General features: G+C 37.7%; 1 protein-coding gene across 16 annotated transcripts in view; it reads right to left on the bottom strand.

The window, feature by feature from the left end:
• EYA4 (EYA transcriptional coactivator and phosphatase 4) overlaps positions 1-17844 on the bottom strand; it is a 147305-nt gene that overhangs the window by 43011 nt on the left and 86450 nt on the right. For 7 of the 16 annotated variants that reach the window (XR_009729206.1, XR_009729207.1, XM_061378155.1 and 4 more), the window contains exons 4-5: positions 5452-5576; positions 4171-4254 (exon numbers count right to left, since the gene is read on the bottom strand). Coding sequence is in view for 14 of the 16 variants with exons in the window: in XM_061378155.1 (XP_061234139.1) it covers positions 4171-4254; positions 5452-5576 (209 nt within the window). In the remaining 2 variants the exon portion in view is untranslated. The remainder of the gene's footprint in view (positions 1-4170; positions 4255-5451; positions 5577-17844) is intronic. The other 9 variants (XM_061378167.1, XM_061378162.1, XM_061378163.1 and 6 more) reach the window with 2 other exon arrangements.

Raw genomic sequence — 17844 nt, forward strand, 5'->3', positions numbered from 1 at the left:
GGTACAGAATACACCACATCTTTTATATGTTTGACTGGCAGATTACCGTGATTGCTTTGTGAGTTAGGAGTATGTGTGAGGCTTTAGCACATACGTATCAGCAACTTGCTTATAGATACCACAGGACAGGTCACTGCCCTGGGGTGCATACTGAAGAGGCAGAGAGGGCCACCACCGAGGTTGTATGCCAGGTATCAAAATTCCAAGGACACAGCCTGGGATTTGTGGAGAAGCCTTTGCTGTGACAGCCAGGCTGGCAGAGCCCCCCAGTAGGTCTAATATAAGCCAAGCAAAGGCATTTTGTGCCAGGTAGCTACATGATGCCTCTGTAGGACATCAGCTAAGCTGACCAAAGCTCTCATCTGTCAACATCACTGCATCCACGTTTGACTTTACTGGAAATAGTAAGGGAAGAGGGAGATTTTCATGTTCTGAGCTGGCAATGTATTTAAAAACTATGGCTCAGATTCAAGTCACCTAATTTAGCCATATAAATGGTGGGTATTAATCTCCCTTTATGTTCAGTCCAGAAAGAAAGGTACTTCTAGAGGGCAATCAAGTACAAGTACAGCCCAAGCTGCCCACAGTTCACCCTCCCTCTTGCAGTCTGTAGAAGAACAGGTAGTGGATGAGCTAAATAAGGGATTTTATTGTCTAATGAGAGAAACATCCAGAACACCTACACAACCATTCTGCTATTCTCCCATGTCATGGAGCTCACTAGGCATGGCACAGCCACGAATATAGCCACCTGTGACAGGCCTTGCACGAGTTACCTCTCCTACAACATCACACCCAATTTCCAGCCACACTGCTTAAGTACATCAGTACGTCATGTGGGATGCTGCAGATGTCTGCAACTGCACAGGTAGCCTGTGCTGAATTCAAAGGGGCGCCTGTTTAGATTAAGTAGGGAATATATGAGAAATTGGGATGCATTTGTCACTGTGACAGGGAGAGTGCCCTGAGGTGATAATCAAACCAAGTAACACCTCCTTACACAAGTTACACAATTGTATCTTTCCGTTTACTGTGCAGTATTAAAAAATATCTTAATGTGTGTCTTTCAAATGTAAACTTTTTTCCATTATTGTTTCTCTTAACAAAACTGACACACCCATATATTCTCCCTGCAAGCAGCAGGATGTTAATTAAAGATGAAATCATCAGGGAAGGATTTTAGCCACATTTTTCCAAGCTGTTGTGCTCCTTGTCATTTTGTTATTATGTTCTCATTAAAAAAAAAAAAAAAGCTGTGACAAAAATTACATAAAATGAGCAGTCATTCATCAATGAAATTTGCGTAAACAAAAAGCTTAACAAAGTGAGTGCCCCCACTGAACCTCAGGCCTCTCAGCCATGTGGAATATGTGTTGTTGGCTGAAGCATGAACAGTAATTAATTTGCTTTCTGATTTCTATATACAGATGTCTGCACATACTTCAGCAGGAGAATGAAAGAAAAAATCATACTAAGTTGGAAAGCTCTGTATTTTTCCATCTGAAGATCTCTAGTAATATTTTACTTTGTAGGATGCATGTCTCTTTTCTCCGTAGAGTGGACATTTACCTACATGAAAAAAATTTTAGTACCTTTATCTCTCTCTATTCGAGAAGGTATTCCACTATTGTCCATTCCAAGCTACAAACCTGTGTTCAGTACTGCATCCAGACACTGCAGTACGTGCCTAACATATTTAACAAAAACTTCACTAATTAATTGAATGTTTACTTTAGAGTTGTGTCTAGCTCTGGTTAATGCCAGCTGCAATGCACCTCCATTAGCACCAATAGCCACCATCTTTTTCTCTCCCTGTCAAACAGAAAAGGATTAAAACCGAAGGAAACTCTCTCATGTACTTAACTTGAGGAAAGCCATCATACTGGCACTGTTCTTTGTTGAAAAATACACGTGCAAAGTATTTATATGTTCTAGACTTTAAACAGTTCTATTTTATTACATTCAGATTTTATCACAGTAATGAATTCATCAAGGTCTTTCCTCAGTGTAGCTAGAGATTTGGACTATTACCTTCCTTTCTTTATGTTGCATGTCATTAAACCAAAAGGGGAAAAATCACAAACAGAATCATCCTTATGTTTCACAAATGCATGGTTCTGATACTACTATTGCAACTGCTCTAGACATAATGCAAATACTAAGAGTTTGAATCAGCATTTTTGATGAATACTTTAAAGACTATACATTTAATATTCTATTTTCTGAAGTGTGAATTAGTTTGTTAGGTTTTTTTTTTTTTTAATTCTGAAACAGTAAATTTAAATGAAAAGCAGTCTCAAGCTGGAAATACATTTGAGTGTTGCTACCAGTTAAGACTGCACATGTCAACAGAGGAAAGCTACCATGACTGTCAGGGGCTGGGACATATAAGTACAAGGACAGGCAGAAAAAGACTCTTCTGTCCTAGGAAGAAAAGGCTGAGGGGAGAGTTAATTACTGCCTGCAGCTATCTAAAGGGACAGACCAAAGATGACAAAGAACAAAAGCACACTCTTCTCAAAAGATGCCCTTTGAGATGACAGAAGGCAACAGACACAAGCTGCAGCAAGGGAAAAATCCAATTAGAGGAAACTTCTTCGCCATGTGAGCAGTCAGGCCCTGGGACAAGTGCTATGACACCTCCACCTTGGAGACATTCAACACTCAGCTAGAGACTCTCCTGAGTATCATAACCTAACAGCAAAATTGGCCCAGCTCAGAGCAGGGGTTGGCCCAGCTGACCTCCAGGAATTCCTTCCAAACTTAATTATTCTAAGATGAACCCAGAATACAGTTCCCACCCAGTCAACAGCTTCTACAATACATATTCTTTACTTAATGAAAGAACTTAACAGCTCGACTTCTACTTTACCAACCTGGGTTGTTTTTTTTTTACCTAAAGAATCTCTGCATGTTAAATACTGAAAATGAATGAAGACTTTTAGGGGCAAGAGATGCTACTATTATGCATGAAGCATGACAAGCAAATGGAATAGCTATTACAGCAACAAGTGTAACTGAAAGCTCACATAAATCACTAAACCAAAGCTTGTCATAGGGATGATTTTCCTCTTTCTTTTAGAGAGACTCAGGGGTTTTCCTAGGTACATACTCAACCAGAAGCACACCTATGGAAAATTAGATTTAATTCAAGTAATGCAAGGACTTTCTCATTAGATGTCCTCACTACTGATAATTAGTACTTAAATTATTACCTTCCACATTATGTGAACGTGCTGAACACTTAACTCTGGTAACAGGCTAAGTTAGCTCAGTCCTTCCTTAAACTCTTGTAACTGAGCAGAAGCATTCACAAGAAATTGATTATTCTAATGCAAACTATCTTTTGTGCTCAAGTCTGAACTTTTTTTGGGGTGTAAATTCTCTCTGTATATGTGGCTTACAAGCGGCAAGCTAATTCTGAGGGAAAGTGTTTGAGATCTTTCTAACTTTAGTCTAACCTGCACAGTTTAAGCACCTGTGTAATAGCCTGTAGAGGGTTATAATGATGAATGTTTACATCTATAGTTAACCCTATATGTACTGCAACAGTGTCATGTATATAATGATGAATTGTTATAACTGATAAAAAGTAATAATATATGACCAGAACCTCATGAATGAAAACAACAGCTTGGAAAATTTGGCCAGATGTTTGTAAAGTGGCAAGTTACATATAGTAGCACACTAGACATAAGCATTAATTAATCATGAAAGAGGAGGAGTAGTAACGATAATGTCAACCTTGATTTGTGCTCAAGTAATCAAGCAATGTTTTACCTGAAAATTAAAGAAAAACAAATGGGCATTCTGTGGAAAATCCATTGGTCTGACTTCTAGCAATGCTGACTGCTGGCAGTTCCCAGCAATGTTGATCACCATGGGGCTCTCCCCATTTCTCAGAGCATGTAGACAGTTAAGCTAATTTTAAGTGGGTTAAATTCTCCTTTCTCAACAAATGACTTTCAAAGCATGGTAAGATAACCATTTATTGCAACTTCCTACCAGTTTTCTGGCTGTGGGAAATGCCTCTGAGAAGGGGTGGAAAAAAAGGGGTGGAGAAAAAAACACTATGAAAATATTCAAACCACATAACAAAAGAACAGAGCAAACCAAGAGAGATGTTACACAGCAGTCATGAAGGCACACCAGCACACGCATGCACTGTACCAGGGTCTCCCATACTTGTTGCAGAAGAGGGAGTACTGCAACTCAGCAACCAGTCTGCAGTATTTAACACAGTCATGTTGTCTCCTGAGAACAGGAATGGTATAACAGCAGTTCATTCTCTCAGTGTCTGTTCAGTGTATGTGAGTAGTCTTCAAGGCAAGTAAGTTGGTTTTGCAATTTGAGCTAAGCCTTTTAAATACATTGTATGGTTTTATGAGTATTATTTTAACTGGTTTATTTATGCAAGTATAATATAGAGGTATCTAGTTATTGGTGTTCGTTAATGATACACCTGAAGTTTTCCCTTCTTTTTACGCCAGAATAAGGATTGTATCTAAAAATACAAATAGATTGAACCTTAACAGTCCAGCCCTTGTCTCTTATTCTCACACACACAGGCACTTTTTACTGACATTGACTTTTTTTTTTTTTTAATAGGAATAGGCAAAGAAAAAGAACAAAAAACAACAACAAAAAAAAAGGCTTTACATTGTGGACAGAAAGAGCAAGCTAAAACCAAAATTTCTTGGTGCCAACTGTTAAAATAGAAACATACACAACCCAAAAAAAGAGGTCTGAAACTTTAGCTTGACTTGTATCCATGGTGTCTCTCTCATGGACACAAATGGGAACAGGACTCCATCTCAGAATCTGGTACCCTGTCTCCCACTGATTCAATTCACTTAAGGCAGAATCTGTTATCTGAAAGCACTGGAATGTCTGTGTTGTAGTTGCGTGGTAGTACTATCCCTACAGTAATAGATACAGTAATAATGATCAGTTACTTTTGTGGAAAACCTAAAAATCTCTTTACGATAAACTTTCATTATTTGCAAAGAAATGGAGTTAGCAAGTTCATCACGTAAAAATATTACATAAGCCTAATTTTGATGTATTTCTTTTGACAGAGATTGTAAATTAACCTAAATGTGTGTAGCTCAGGGTATAAGAGTAAATTATTACCCAGCACTGAAGTATTATGTAGAAAATTGTATGCTTCAAGTTACCAGCAGGTTTAACCAAACTTTTAACACTTTGGTCGAATCAACCATGTCAAGATTTTCATTGTTTCACTTTTGCACAGTTCTGCCTCTTGCTTCAACTGGTGTCAGTCAAAAAAGTGCTGCTGGATTTAGTAGATTTACACTGGTATGGCTGCCATCTTATCATAATTCCTGTTGTGCTTACACTGTGTTTACATTTATCATTTATGCTTAAAAATGTGTTATGACTGAAAACTATCTCAAAACTTTCAATGTGCCAGCAGTGTCTTACACTTACCTCCTGTTCCATTTGTTGTAACTGATGTGCTACTGAGATTAGGTTTATCCAGTTTGGAACTACCCGGTGCATCACTGCTTCCAACAAGATTATGAGGACTGGCTAGATCTTGCATTTCCATAGACCTGTTAAAGAAGAAGGGAACAGTATTTAAATTCATTGTGATGGTATCTGTAATAACCGTTTTTGTTTTTTTTTTATAACACTTTTTTTAATTGGAGAATTTAGTGCAGCCAGATTAACAAATCAATACAAGTTCCTTAAAGGTCATCTTTGCCCTTTACCAAACCAAGAAAACTAGCTAATAATTTGATGTGAACAGCAACAACAGCCATATTTTTCACTTTTCTTTTAGATATTATGAAGTAAATGACACAGGTTTATGAAGCTGCTCAAAAAGCTTGTAAAAGATGTGCATGAGGGAGTGTGTATAAACAGACAGACACCTGGAGGGATAAACGGATAAATGCATGCATGTAGGTATTCCTTAGAGAAAAACAGAGACATTTCTTGGATGAAAACAAAATTAAGTGAAATTAAGTAAAAAGTCAGTTATTACACAAAATGTCAGAATAGGAATTTCTGTCTCCCAGTATCTGTATTCCAACTACCAGCAGTCACTGCATCCACACCAAAACATAGGAACAGATCATCTATGTGAATGAACAGTACAGAAAGATTTTTCACTCTTACAAAAGCATATATTCGCAACAGCTCACTCGTTGTCTTTTTTCTTCTGAGACATTTCTTGGAGACTTGAAAAATTTCAAGTGTATTTAGACTGCAATGGATTTTAGTCTCATAGTTGTACTGGGAGATTGTGGACAGCTTTCATTCAGTGACAACATACCTGCCTTTCTCAGACAATGCAGGCAAAGTAGACAAGGAGCATTTCTTGCTAGACCGGTAATTTCAATCCAATTTGCAGTGCGTGTTCGACTATTCCTTGCTTAATTTATAAATTAATTACACAGATTTTTTCCCCAAAGAAATATTTCTGCTATGTATAAGCAAAGTTGCCAGCCCATCTGCAACAGAAGAACCGTTTACCATATGTATACTACAAAGGCCAACAGAAAGATTGTCTTACAGAGCTACCCAGTTACATTGTAGAAGACTGAACTGGCTAGGAAAGGGATGAGCAGTTGGGATAGTTAAGTAAGAATAACTGCTCCTGTATATTTATATTCTGACCAGTAAAGCCAGTGGCAAACTGTTAATGCAACAACCAGATGTTACTTATGTATTGCGAGTCTCACATTTCACGTCGAAATTACCTATCTTCCGTGCTGCACACATTCTCCTCTTGGGACAAAAAAAAAAAAACACCACCCAAAACATCCAACCCCTTTCCAAATCCCAGCATCTTTCAATCGAATACGGGTCTGTTGTCTAAATCTATTTTCTTCCTTGAAGATAAGGAAAAGAAATAAAACCCGCATAATGAAAAGATCTCCCATCTTGTACTCCAAATTTCATTGATCTCCTGGATGCTTTAGCATGCCTCTCATTGCATTCACTTAACTCAAGACACAGATTCAGAGCTTTAATGTCTTGAATATGTCCCAGGAAATGTAGCAAAATGCACTGGAAAATGCACCAAGGCCTTACCCAAAGGCACATGAAGCAAAGAATCTCATTTACTTCGGTAAACACTCAAATCAAAGCTGAGATGCACTGATACTCCACTGTCAGGGCAGCCTCTCAGCAGCAGTCTAGCTGAGCTGGGGAAAACTGCTATTTCAGGAAGCCATGCAATGGCAGGTAAGAATTTTATAGCCATATTCAAGGAAATGCAAAGGCATAAACTGAGATCTGAACTACTTTGACCTGGATTTCTTTACCTAATTGTACACACATTTCTACACATTTGTCAGCAGTGCATTGTATTTATTGTCTACTGGAAATGTGATCAGTGTTAGATGAAATAAAATGCAATCAGGCAGTTTACAAGTCCATCAGTTTTTGTTTAGTAGTTCCTGTACAAGGATAACAGCTAAAGGTTAAAAAAATCTGTGAGTTTCCATTTTGCATGTGTTTAAGGGAGCAGGCGAATGCTACACAAAATAAACAGTGTTTCATTGCATATACAGTGTAATACACCCCACGTGTTTCAATGTCATGATTTCCTGTTCAACACTATTTCCCCACAAATACCTAATGGGCAGTTCTAGCTTAAGAAGTTCACAAGTGCTTTTTTTTTTGTTTAGCATGAAAATTACAATAATTTCTTTTCAGACAGGCATATATCATGGTCACAGATGCAAATGCTTCAGCAATATTTCATAAGCAAAATTGTCGATTCACCTAGCTAGTGCATTTAAGAAGTATCCATCTTTAGTCCTTTTCACACTCAAATGAGTCAGATTTTTTTACTTGAATCAGATTTTGTTCACCAGAAAATTAAATCCACTGATTCTCATTTGCTTGGCAAAGAATATAAGCAGTCAAACTTTGTAAAAGGAATAGTTTTTGATCCATACCAGCAGGAAAACTGTTGTGCAGAAAAGTATTTTATTTGCCTTACATTTGTTTGCTAAAGCATATGGTATCCCAGTCCACAGACACAGCAAGTCAATGAACTAATACCAGTTTGAAAGTAGTGCATTTACAAATTTACATTTTCTCTTAATGAGAAAAAGACATCTTGCACTTACTGGAAGTCTAGTAAGGATAAAATGATATCCAAACCAACAAAAAGTTCCACAAAACCATGTGCATACATTATACTTATCCTGGGTGCTGTATACTGTGTGAACAAGCAAGGGGATTGTTTTAATATATCCCTATGTGATTTATTTACTGAAGTGCACATGTGACCTTCTGTGTAACAGATGTCATTCAATTCACATTTCTGGATGTATTTGGTTTACCTTTAGCCTAAAAATTCTCGGGAAGATGTAACAGCCCTGCTAAAATCTTAACAGTTTCGGTGAATGGAGGATTCAGGAAAAATGCTTAATAAAATGGATGAAATAATTCCAACATCTTGAATTCATTTTGTCAAACTAAATGTTTATCAGAGTCCTGCTTTCATTGAGTTAATCAGAAGCAGGTTTAGGTTCAGTATGTGTTTTCCTGCTCTAAAAAAAGTCAAAAAGAGTGATCTCCGAAGGACCAATTAATACTTCTAAATTTATGCAGTTATTTATTGAAGACTGTTTTCTGGTAAATGCAGTGAGTTTCAATTTAAACAGAATAAAGCTTGCTGTTAAAGCTGCTTAAAAACCTACATTGTACATCATTATTTTCCATTTTTTACCCCTCTTCCAGGCACGTAACTGAGATTTAGTTTTCCCCCTCCTGCATTGTCTCAAGCTACTTTTTATAGTAATTCATTAAAATGCTAAGTTGTAGCAAATGATCAATTTTGAGAGGAAATGGATTACTTGGTAAGAAGATGTTTTCATTTTCTCTTGACTCTTTGTTTGAATAACATTAGCAGGATTTCAAGCTCCTAAGCAAAACCCTGAAATCTGGCAAAATGTTTTGTCTTTTATTCTGCTTTGGCTATGGTTTAAGTCCTTGAAAATTGGATGATTTTAGAGGCTTACTGGAAGAATCTCTATAATGTCCTATTTCACAGAATGGTCTCCCAGATCCCCGTGGTCTTTAACTCCAACCCTGATGTGGACAATCCTACCAAATTGAAGAGCATTTTTATCAAAAAGATAGCTACACAAGAATCGTGGACCTTCTACTTTAGAGCACATTTTGTTTCCTGAGCTGAAGTGACATCTTTTCAAGGGTTACCCTATGTTCAGAAATCGGCTAAGGAACAGCATCCAAAGAGAGAAATTCCCACCATTCCATCTTTACACAGGCAGCCAAAGAGAACTGATGATGCACCCCAGACCACCAAAGTGCACAGCCCAGCATCATAACCCAACCTTGCACAGGAAGGTTTAAGTATGCCTAATTATGATTGCCCAATTTGACAAGTGTATCACTGTATTTCTGTATAGCTTTTGCTTGTATTATTAAAAGGTCAAACCTTGCTTCTAGGGTTGTGTTTTTAAGATTCCTGTTTTTGGTTTTTTTGTTGTTTTTTTTTTTTTCTTTCATTACAATCATGCTTGTTCTCTGTTTTTCTGCAGCAGAATTTAAACCTATTTCCAGAAAATTTGAGTTGTTATAACTTTGTTATTCCATTTGCATTTCCAATTAAACTGCTATAAATATGGACTAAGGGTTGGGCCCTTACAGAACTCAAAACTCCATTGATTATTCATGAATTCTACAGGTAGATAATATTTAGATAATTTTCTTCTTTAAAGAGATCATATTTTAAAATGTAAACTTTTTACCACATAATCTACTTTTACTGTATTTCACTTTTTTACTAGACTGAAAGTGTGAAACTATTTATCTAAGATTTATAAAAGAATAAATATTCTAATGTGAAAATAAGTATTTCAGATCCTAATCTAACCAGAACATTTTACAAATACTGATTCCTCACTGTGCAGAACTGGCAGCAAATCCAAAATGAAACAGAATTGAAAGAAGGACTAGCTAAAGGCTATTTAAAATTGTATAATTTTATTCAGTTTACTAATTAATCAAACTTTTTAAAAGGTTTTTAAAGGATTTTTCTTTTAAAAATTATTTGATAGGAAATTCTCCATATAATTTTCTTTAGCAGAATCTTTACTAAACTTCATTGTGGAAAACCTGCACGTTTTCTCTGGTTACTCTTCCCTCTGCTTTTCTTATATCCCTCCAGTTGTAACAGTTCTTACATATCCCAAAGTTTTACACTGAAACCTGAAACCTTGCCCAAGTAAGATGTGAGCTACCTTGGAGCTTCTGAAATTAAACAAACATGGAATTTCCCTTTATTTAAAATCAACTCTCAGAGCAATATGAAAGCCCAAAATGGAGCTGCTCAGACTCCACTAAATCTGTTTCCTACTGCTGTCACCTTTCTGGTCAGCTACAGTTCTGAGGACAAGTGGGGTGGGGGTTTTTCCATTTGCCATAGAAATTGTTTTATCCAGGTCATTCAACCATGTTCTGAACATGGCTAGTGAGCCCACCTCTCTTCCATTCATAGTCTGAACCGGCTCATACACGCCTTCCTCTCTGACAAAAAGTTAGAATGGATGCACTCACACAGATTTCTCCGGTCTGATCAAATCTACATTAAATTTGCAACAAAGTTTAAATCAATAACAAGAGATGCATTTATAGAGTTTTTTTTCTAGCTTATTTTTAGAAATCTGTATTTTAGACATTACATTCACAGGCAAAGGATTTTTCACGTTTACTTGCGCCTATGCAAATGGTAAATAATGCAATTAAGAACAAGTTACATCAACCCTTTAACAGTTCTCAAAGACTCCAGTGGGTAGTAAGATAGAAGGGAGAGAGGTATTCTGAACAATGGACAGGTTTCCAGAGAATATACACATGCATATAAATACATGTACATTAACACACAGCTACACAAACTTTTAATGATCTTTTGGTGCTAGATATCCACACACACACGTATAATAAACACAGGAATACACAAAAAAACTTTTCCAACTTCCACAAACATGCAACATAATACACAGCCTAAGAACACTCCTCAAACGAGTAACAATTTGAATCATTACAGTAACCAAAAAAATGCAGGTTAATAATGTTTTCTTTCCCATGTGCTTTTACTCTGCCTTTGTGATTTTGTTTTTTGCCACTGTAAAAGGTAATGAAGAAACAGCAAAAACAATTATATAAATTTGTTCCATTGAGGTGACTGCCCCTCTTATTCTCCCAGGCTCATGAACCCCTCCTTCTTCTCAAGCTTAATAGATGGCCAAAATAGCAGATCTTTCGCTATTCTAGGCACAATCTCACAAAAGCACGCCTCTCCACCATGTGAGTTCTGGGAGCTCGCCAGAGTTAAAAACAAATAATACTGCTGGACACTAGCAAGACCTCCTTCCCACTCTCCTTGAGGCCTCATTTTTTAACTTGTAAAGTGATCTGATACAGTGCTAAGAAGCAGTAAAAACTGTCATGTTATAGGGACAAAACCACAAAATGCTCTTCCGAGTTTTATTTTATTCCTTCAACAATCCACAACACAAGTGCTAAACATTTTGCAACCATTTGGGCATGGAAGATAGATTCTAGATGCATATTTTCTATTTCTCATGGTTTTGAAAGTAGGGTGTCAGGAAGATAGATTCTAGATGCATATTTTCTATTTCTCATGGTTTTGAAAGTAGGGTGTCAACTTTCATATTAAAGAAGTAAGAGAAAAGCAAAATTAATGTCACATTGATATTCCAAGAAAAATACTTCTCCTCTGTCAACCTACAACCAATGTCAGATAGAGGATATCGAAGAGAGAGAACCTTAATGAAACAAAGAATTAAAATACTAGAGTTTTTCTATGTCAAAAAATATCACATAGGTAATAATAAAAATATCATGAGGTTCAGCTTTGTAGAACTGTAAGTGTACCGTAAGGACTATACCAGGCTTCTTATGAACATGGATGATTCATGAAAAGCTTGAATATCATAATGCAGCTTTCCAGAACATGACTTTAAGCTCACAGGGAAATAACCTTTACTCAGGGACTGCAATAACTGCACTGTGGAGAGGGTCCTTCTAATAAAAAGTAACAATAATTTAAGGAAAACTCAAAAATGCCTGATATTATTTAATAGGTAATTTGATCTCAACAATACTGCTTATGTTGCAGAGGACGGGACTCTTTAGGTGATCCTTTGGGGCATAAAGTGGCGCTGGCTGTGATTGTATCTCAGTTTTTCTTTTATGCCTATTGTCCTTCTCTTGGCTATTCAAGCTCTAATTCTAGGAATAAAAAATCTTTATGCAGACAGTATTATTTTAAAGGAGCTGTTTGACAGGCAGTCAGTGTCAGTGCTCGGGATGCCATTGGTGCAGAGGGATCAGGTGAGAATGTGGGCAAGCAGGTTTGGTGACAAAGGCCAGCACTGGAGTGTGCTTCCTTGTGACGTTCAGAGCTAGAGAAAAAGGACGTTTGTTTCAACAGCACTGCAGCTTCTTCCCCAGTGCCGCTTCCCATTTCCCAGGTAAACTTTTGCTACCACACTCCCTTTCTGACCTGGTGCCACCTTCAGATTCTCTGTACTTCCTAACACCAAGTTGCCAGGTAATTTTTGTCTTCATTAAATCTATGCCTCCCTCTTTTCTAACTGCAGGATTAAATGGCAAGGACCACAGCTTTTGTTATTCTAGCACATGGCTGCTGCTATAGTAATAAGCAGATATTATTTTATTTAAAGGGTTATATAGATTTCTTCTTCATGGGTCTAGTGAAAAAATCTGGCTAAATACTGTGAAAAATAATTGCTTACAAATTCAAGTTTATTTTTGCTGGAAAAGAAAAACTGACATTTTCTTTTCCTGCCTAAGGAATAAAATGAAGGTGAAAAGGTTAGGTTTGCTCTGGTGATGACTAAACACAGCAATGAATTCAAGAGAGCTTGGATTGTCATGCTGTATAATTGCTGAAAACTATTATTTGCTTAAAAGTCAGTAACTGTATGGTTTTTCTGGTTTCTGATTGACTGAGACATTTTATTTCAATTTAATGTCATTCAGGGTGGTTTCCAGAAAACCACAGAAAACTGTCTATTCTACTGCAGTTCAGTTGGCCACAAATCCACATTACATTAGTTTCTCACTGCTTTCTGACTTTTATTGGGAATGAATGCCATTGGGAACAAATGTTGTTTCCCTGACACAATTAAAAGACAAGTGAAACTAACTTGGATTTCCATACTTGCGGATAAAGCATAGAATAATTTCTAGAAGACATTTCTGGATTCTGCTTTTGGACATGTAGCCCATTTGTCCAAAGCCAGTAAGTATTCAAATGAACAGAAAAAAATCAAGACAAACAAAGGGTGGGGAACACATTAAATTATTTACCTCAGCATAAACTTCCAGCTCACCTTCTTGATGCTCAGGAGATTTCTTCAGTTACAAGACACAGGTCTACACTAGCAAAACGGGTAGGCTGTCACTGAAAAGGTAGATAATGGGAAGCCTTTTTTCCATATGGCTCCCTTCCACCTCACTTCCCCACTCTGCAGTTTGGGATTGGTTTGATTTGATAAAGACAAAGAATAGTTTTACATGGGAAACTATTATATTCTGATGTAATAAAACGATGCACACACAAAAAAGCAAAGCTATGCAGAGCAATACATTCTGGTCAGCTGGATCCCAGGCTTTGAGATCTCTTTTCTGGGCTATGTAAATGTGACAGCCACAGGTCTAACGTGATACGGTTTTAGCTCTGGGTGTATGCTCCAGACACTGAAGGAAGTATCTGGAAAGGGGTAAGGTGGTGCCTGAACAGATATTTCCCGTCTCCTCAAAGAAAAAAGAAGCTGGTTGGAGAAATCCAATCCAGGAACCAGACAGAGAATATCTAATCTAAGAAGTGCTAAGGATCAGGGATGGATGGAATAGCAGAGATAACAGAAGGGAGCTCAGTTCTCTTAGCCCAGGTACAGGCTGGTCCATCCTGAAGCTGAGCTGTACCGGAGCATGCCTGACAGGCACCAGCTGGCACACATCAAACCCATGTCTAGCACAGCAGCAATGATCCCATGCCACAGCTTGGGTAGTGGCATATTCCCCACGCTGACACAAGCTCAGGCATGCTAGTCCTGCTGTGAACAGAAAACATATAAAGGTACAGAGAAGATTAAAGTCATGTTTAACCTGCTACTTAAAAAAGGTGACTAAAGCAGGTTTTGAAGTCATTATGTGATCATTTAAATAAATCAAAAGCAATAATGACACTGTCATTCCACAATGAGCTGTCAACTATCCAATGAAATACAGACTACCAGTTTACAGATACATAAGGTCTAAATGCAAGTCCTCAGATAGCAGGGCCACATTTTCAAAGAGTAGTTCACCTAACAGCTCCCATTTCCACTTCTGATCACTTCCAGATGCGACTGGCACTTCCAAATTCTGTGGTTTTTACAACATGATGAGCTGTGTCATAAACAAATAACAAACATTTCTGTGGGGATGGCTGACATGCAAACAAGAAGGCTGTGGCCTTCCCTCCCATGCCACAACTTCTGCAGAACTGCTCTGAGTCCCATCTGAAAAATCTGCTAGGAATTTCAGAGTCCTAGCATGTGGCTCTTTTCCATCAGGGACTGCCCTAGGGAAAAGAAGCTCTTTCAGGTGTGCTGTAATTTCTCTAGCCACCAGTACAGAGGCCTTGCAAAAACTTCATCCAACTCCAGAAAGGATGAGATATGATGACAGATCAGGCAGAACACAGGAGCTGCCAAAACCTTGTAGTTTTCATGTTCCATTCAAGCTTCACATGTTAATGCAAACATTCTGAATATTACCTGGGGGGTTTGTTTGTTCGTTTGCTTGTTTGTTTTTAACTATAAAATACAGAGACTTACTGGCAAACAATTTTAACATGGGAAGGATTAACCCATCTCACTTTTAACGGTGAAAGTCGTACTAAAAGTTAAACCTGATCTGAACCTGGGCTCCCAAGACAAATATTCTGCAGTTTACCTCACGTTGAGCACACTGTGTTTGGCTCCAAAACAGTTTGTGTCAAAAGTAATTATTTCTGTTCCCTAATAACAGTCACAACAATGAGCTAGGTTTCGAATATAAAATAAATATATGCAATTTTATCACTTCCTGATGCTTTAACTAATTCAGCATCTAATCACTCTTATTAAGTCCAGGAGACTTTACTACCTGTACACCTGAAAGAACTGGGAGAGTACTGCATTCACTTCTAGTAATTAATTACATTCAAAACAATTTCTACTATCCTGAGCAAGAGAGAGAATGATGCCTAAGTGTACTTATGCTGTCTGCCCTTTACAATTGATACCAAATGATTACATTTTGTTTTGCTTTACTGTTTGATTTCCCTAAGTCATTTTATAATTTGAGGCTTAAAGCATACACACAGTTTTTATGTAGGTATTTAATTTGGGGTGAAGTAGGTGATTTTTCTAAGAGTTAATAAATATGTGTTGCTGAGGACTCTGGGGCACAGTCTCCCCTGAATTATCCCCTTGAGCCACAGGAAGCAGGTACCAGCTGCAAACCCCAACACTTCCAACTCAGACAGCATGCTGATATCCCAGCTGGGCAGGGGGATAGCTGCCTGCCCAGGCACAGCCACAGGAGTAGGGCACAGGCAGAGCCACAGCACCAGCCCCTCACAGTCCCTGTACAAGGCAGAAGTGGAAAATAGCGTGTCTGGTGGAGACTGCCCTTTATACCTCCCTCTTCTAAAAGCCTGCCTTACACCAAATGGTTTGACCTCACTGTGACTTTTGACATACTGCCTAGCCTTTAAAAATCATTAAATATCCACTTCTGCCCAAGTCCTGAGGAAAATGCAGGGCAGGAGGAAACCAACTCTACAGTGCTGTTGTTTTCTAAGTTCACACACATCTGTACTGTGGACATAAGATAACTTTTAGCACAGGTTCCCAGTGGTCAAGAATGTGGTTTGCGGAACAGGGCACTAGGATAGGAGATATTAATAATACCATGGTTGTTTTTTTTATAATTCAATTATTTTTGTTTCTCATGAAATTTTGAAATATTACTGTTATGAAACATGGTATAATAAAGAAATGCTAAGGGGGATGAATATGCCTCTCAGGTGCTATTTTGAGAAAGTAATGAAAAGCACTGCATCTTTGAGAGCATAGGGTTTTGAGGTCTTTTTCTATTTAATTTAATCTACATAATTAGAAGGAAAACAAGACATAAGCCTGAAATAACATAGGAATAAAACATGACCTTATGTCTAGTCACCTGCCAGTTACTTCTACACTGAAAAGCAAATAAAATCCCCCAAAACCTTAAAAATTAAAGTGACAGAGATTCAGCTGTAAATTGAAATAGTACTAAAATTAAATACACCAAACAGGACGTTCTCACTCTCTGTCCTCTTCTGCGCTTGCACCACACAATAAATAATTCTGCTAAAAAGTTGATCCCTGGAATTGTTTTATTTATTTGGGCACTACATATGCCTTTCTCCATAGATGTGCCAAATGTACCTTCTCACAGACTTGCTACTTCAGTCCTGGGCCTCTCTCAAATGGCAGACAAGAATCCCCTATGAATTACATTGAGACCATGATAAGCATTTTCACATTTAACCAAATCCAGATTTGAACTTAGGTTTTCAAAGGTGGATGGCTAGTGGAAGGCAAGTGTATTTCATGCTTCAAGGGAAGGTAAAGTTACCTCTGCTCTGCAAACAACATAAAGTAATTCCCAAAGAAATTTTACAATAATATGGGCTCATACCACAGCAAATTATACTACTTGGCAGCTAAACTGGAGAACTAAGTTCATGAATTGCCAACAAAACTCAAGGCAACATTTGGATATATGGAAAGCTTTGTGATTTCTAACAGAAAAGAGCCTGCACAGGCATCTGATGGGACCCATAAAGAGGCTTATCAGCTAGAAAGAAGTGTGTAAATTCTGAGGATCAGATGAAAGTTTTTGCCCTTTTTTTTTTTTTCAATAAAAACATTCAAAAGGAACAGATAGAACAGACACACCATCTGCCATGTAACCACATGAAAGACCTCTGGGCAAACCCAAACCCATTAGCAGAAGTGCTTGACAAATCTGCCAAAGAGCCAGATGCTGCTTAGGGTAGAGGCTCTTTTCTCTAGTTGTCATCTGGATCCTCTGACTTGTGCTCCCAGAGGAGGACAATGACTGGTGCTCAGACCAAGCTGTGTGTGGAGAGAGCTGAGGCACAGAGTAACTCCCTGATAAAGCTACCTTAACATAGAGACCACGTCTGAAATACAAAAAGTAGAACAGTTTTATCATGCATGTGTGTGATGTGTGGCAGATGCAGATGTTAGAAAGCAAAAAGGAAACTTGCAATTAGTTTATTTGCATGTGGTCTCTTTGTATATGAATTTTTCTGTTGTTCATTCTATTCTTGTTTCCTACATTTTCTTTTTAGTGACCAATAAGGATCTAGTAGGATGGCAGAGGTGATTTTTGACATGTTAAGTACTAGCACAGCATATTAACTGCATGGTGCTAGTTAAATGCTTATCAAGTACATAGACTGATGGTATTTAAAACATGTCTGAAGAAGCTGCAAAACACCTAGCCGAGAAATTACACTTAAAAATATTTAAAAATTAATTGTACCAATCTCAGAACAGGCTATTTGGATCTAAAGGGACAGATTTTTTTTAATGTCTACATTCTTGTAGGAATCTATTCAAGTGGATTTAAAGTGCAAAGTAGGTGGAACCAAGTAGTCGCACTATTCAAACTCACCAATGGTAAAATTTATTTGGAGTATCCAAGAGGTCAAAGAAGCTGGAAGAGAGTGTGAATTAGCTC

Source organism: Neopsephotus bourkii, unplaced genomic scaffold (assembly GCF_033783945.1).
Source record: "Neopsephotus bourkii isolate Nb327-2 ecotype Australia unplaced genomic scaffold, CSIRO-AGI_Nbou_v1 NB_1765, whole genome shotgun sequence".
NCBI classification, from domain to species: domain Eukaryota; kingdom Metazoa; phylum Chordata; class Aves; order Psittaciformes; family Psittacidae; genus Neopsephotus; species Neopsephotus bourkii.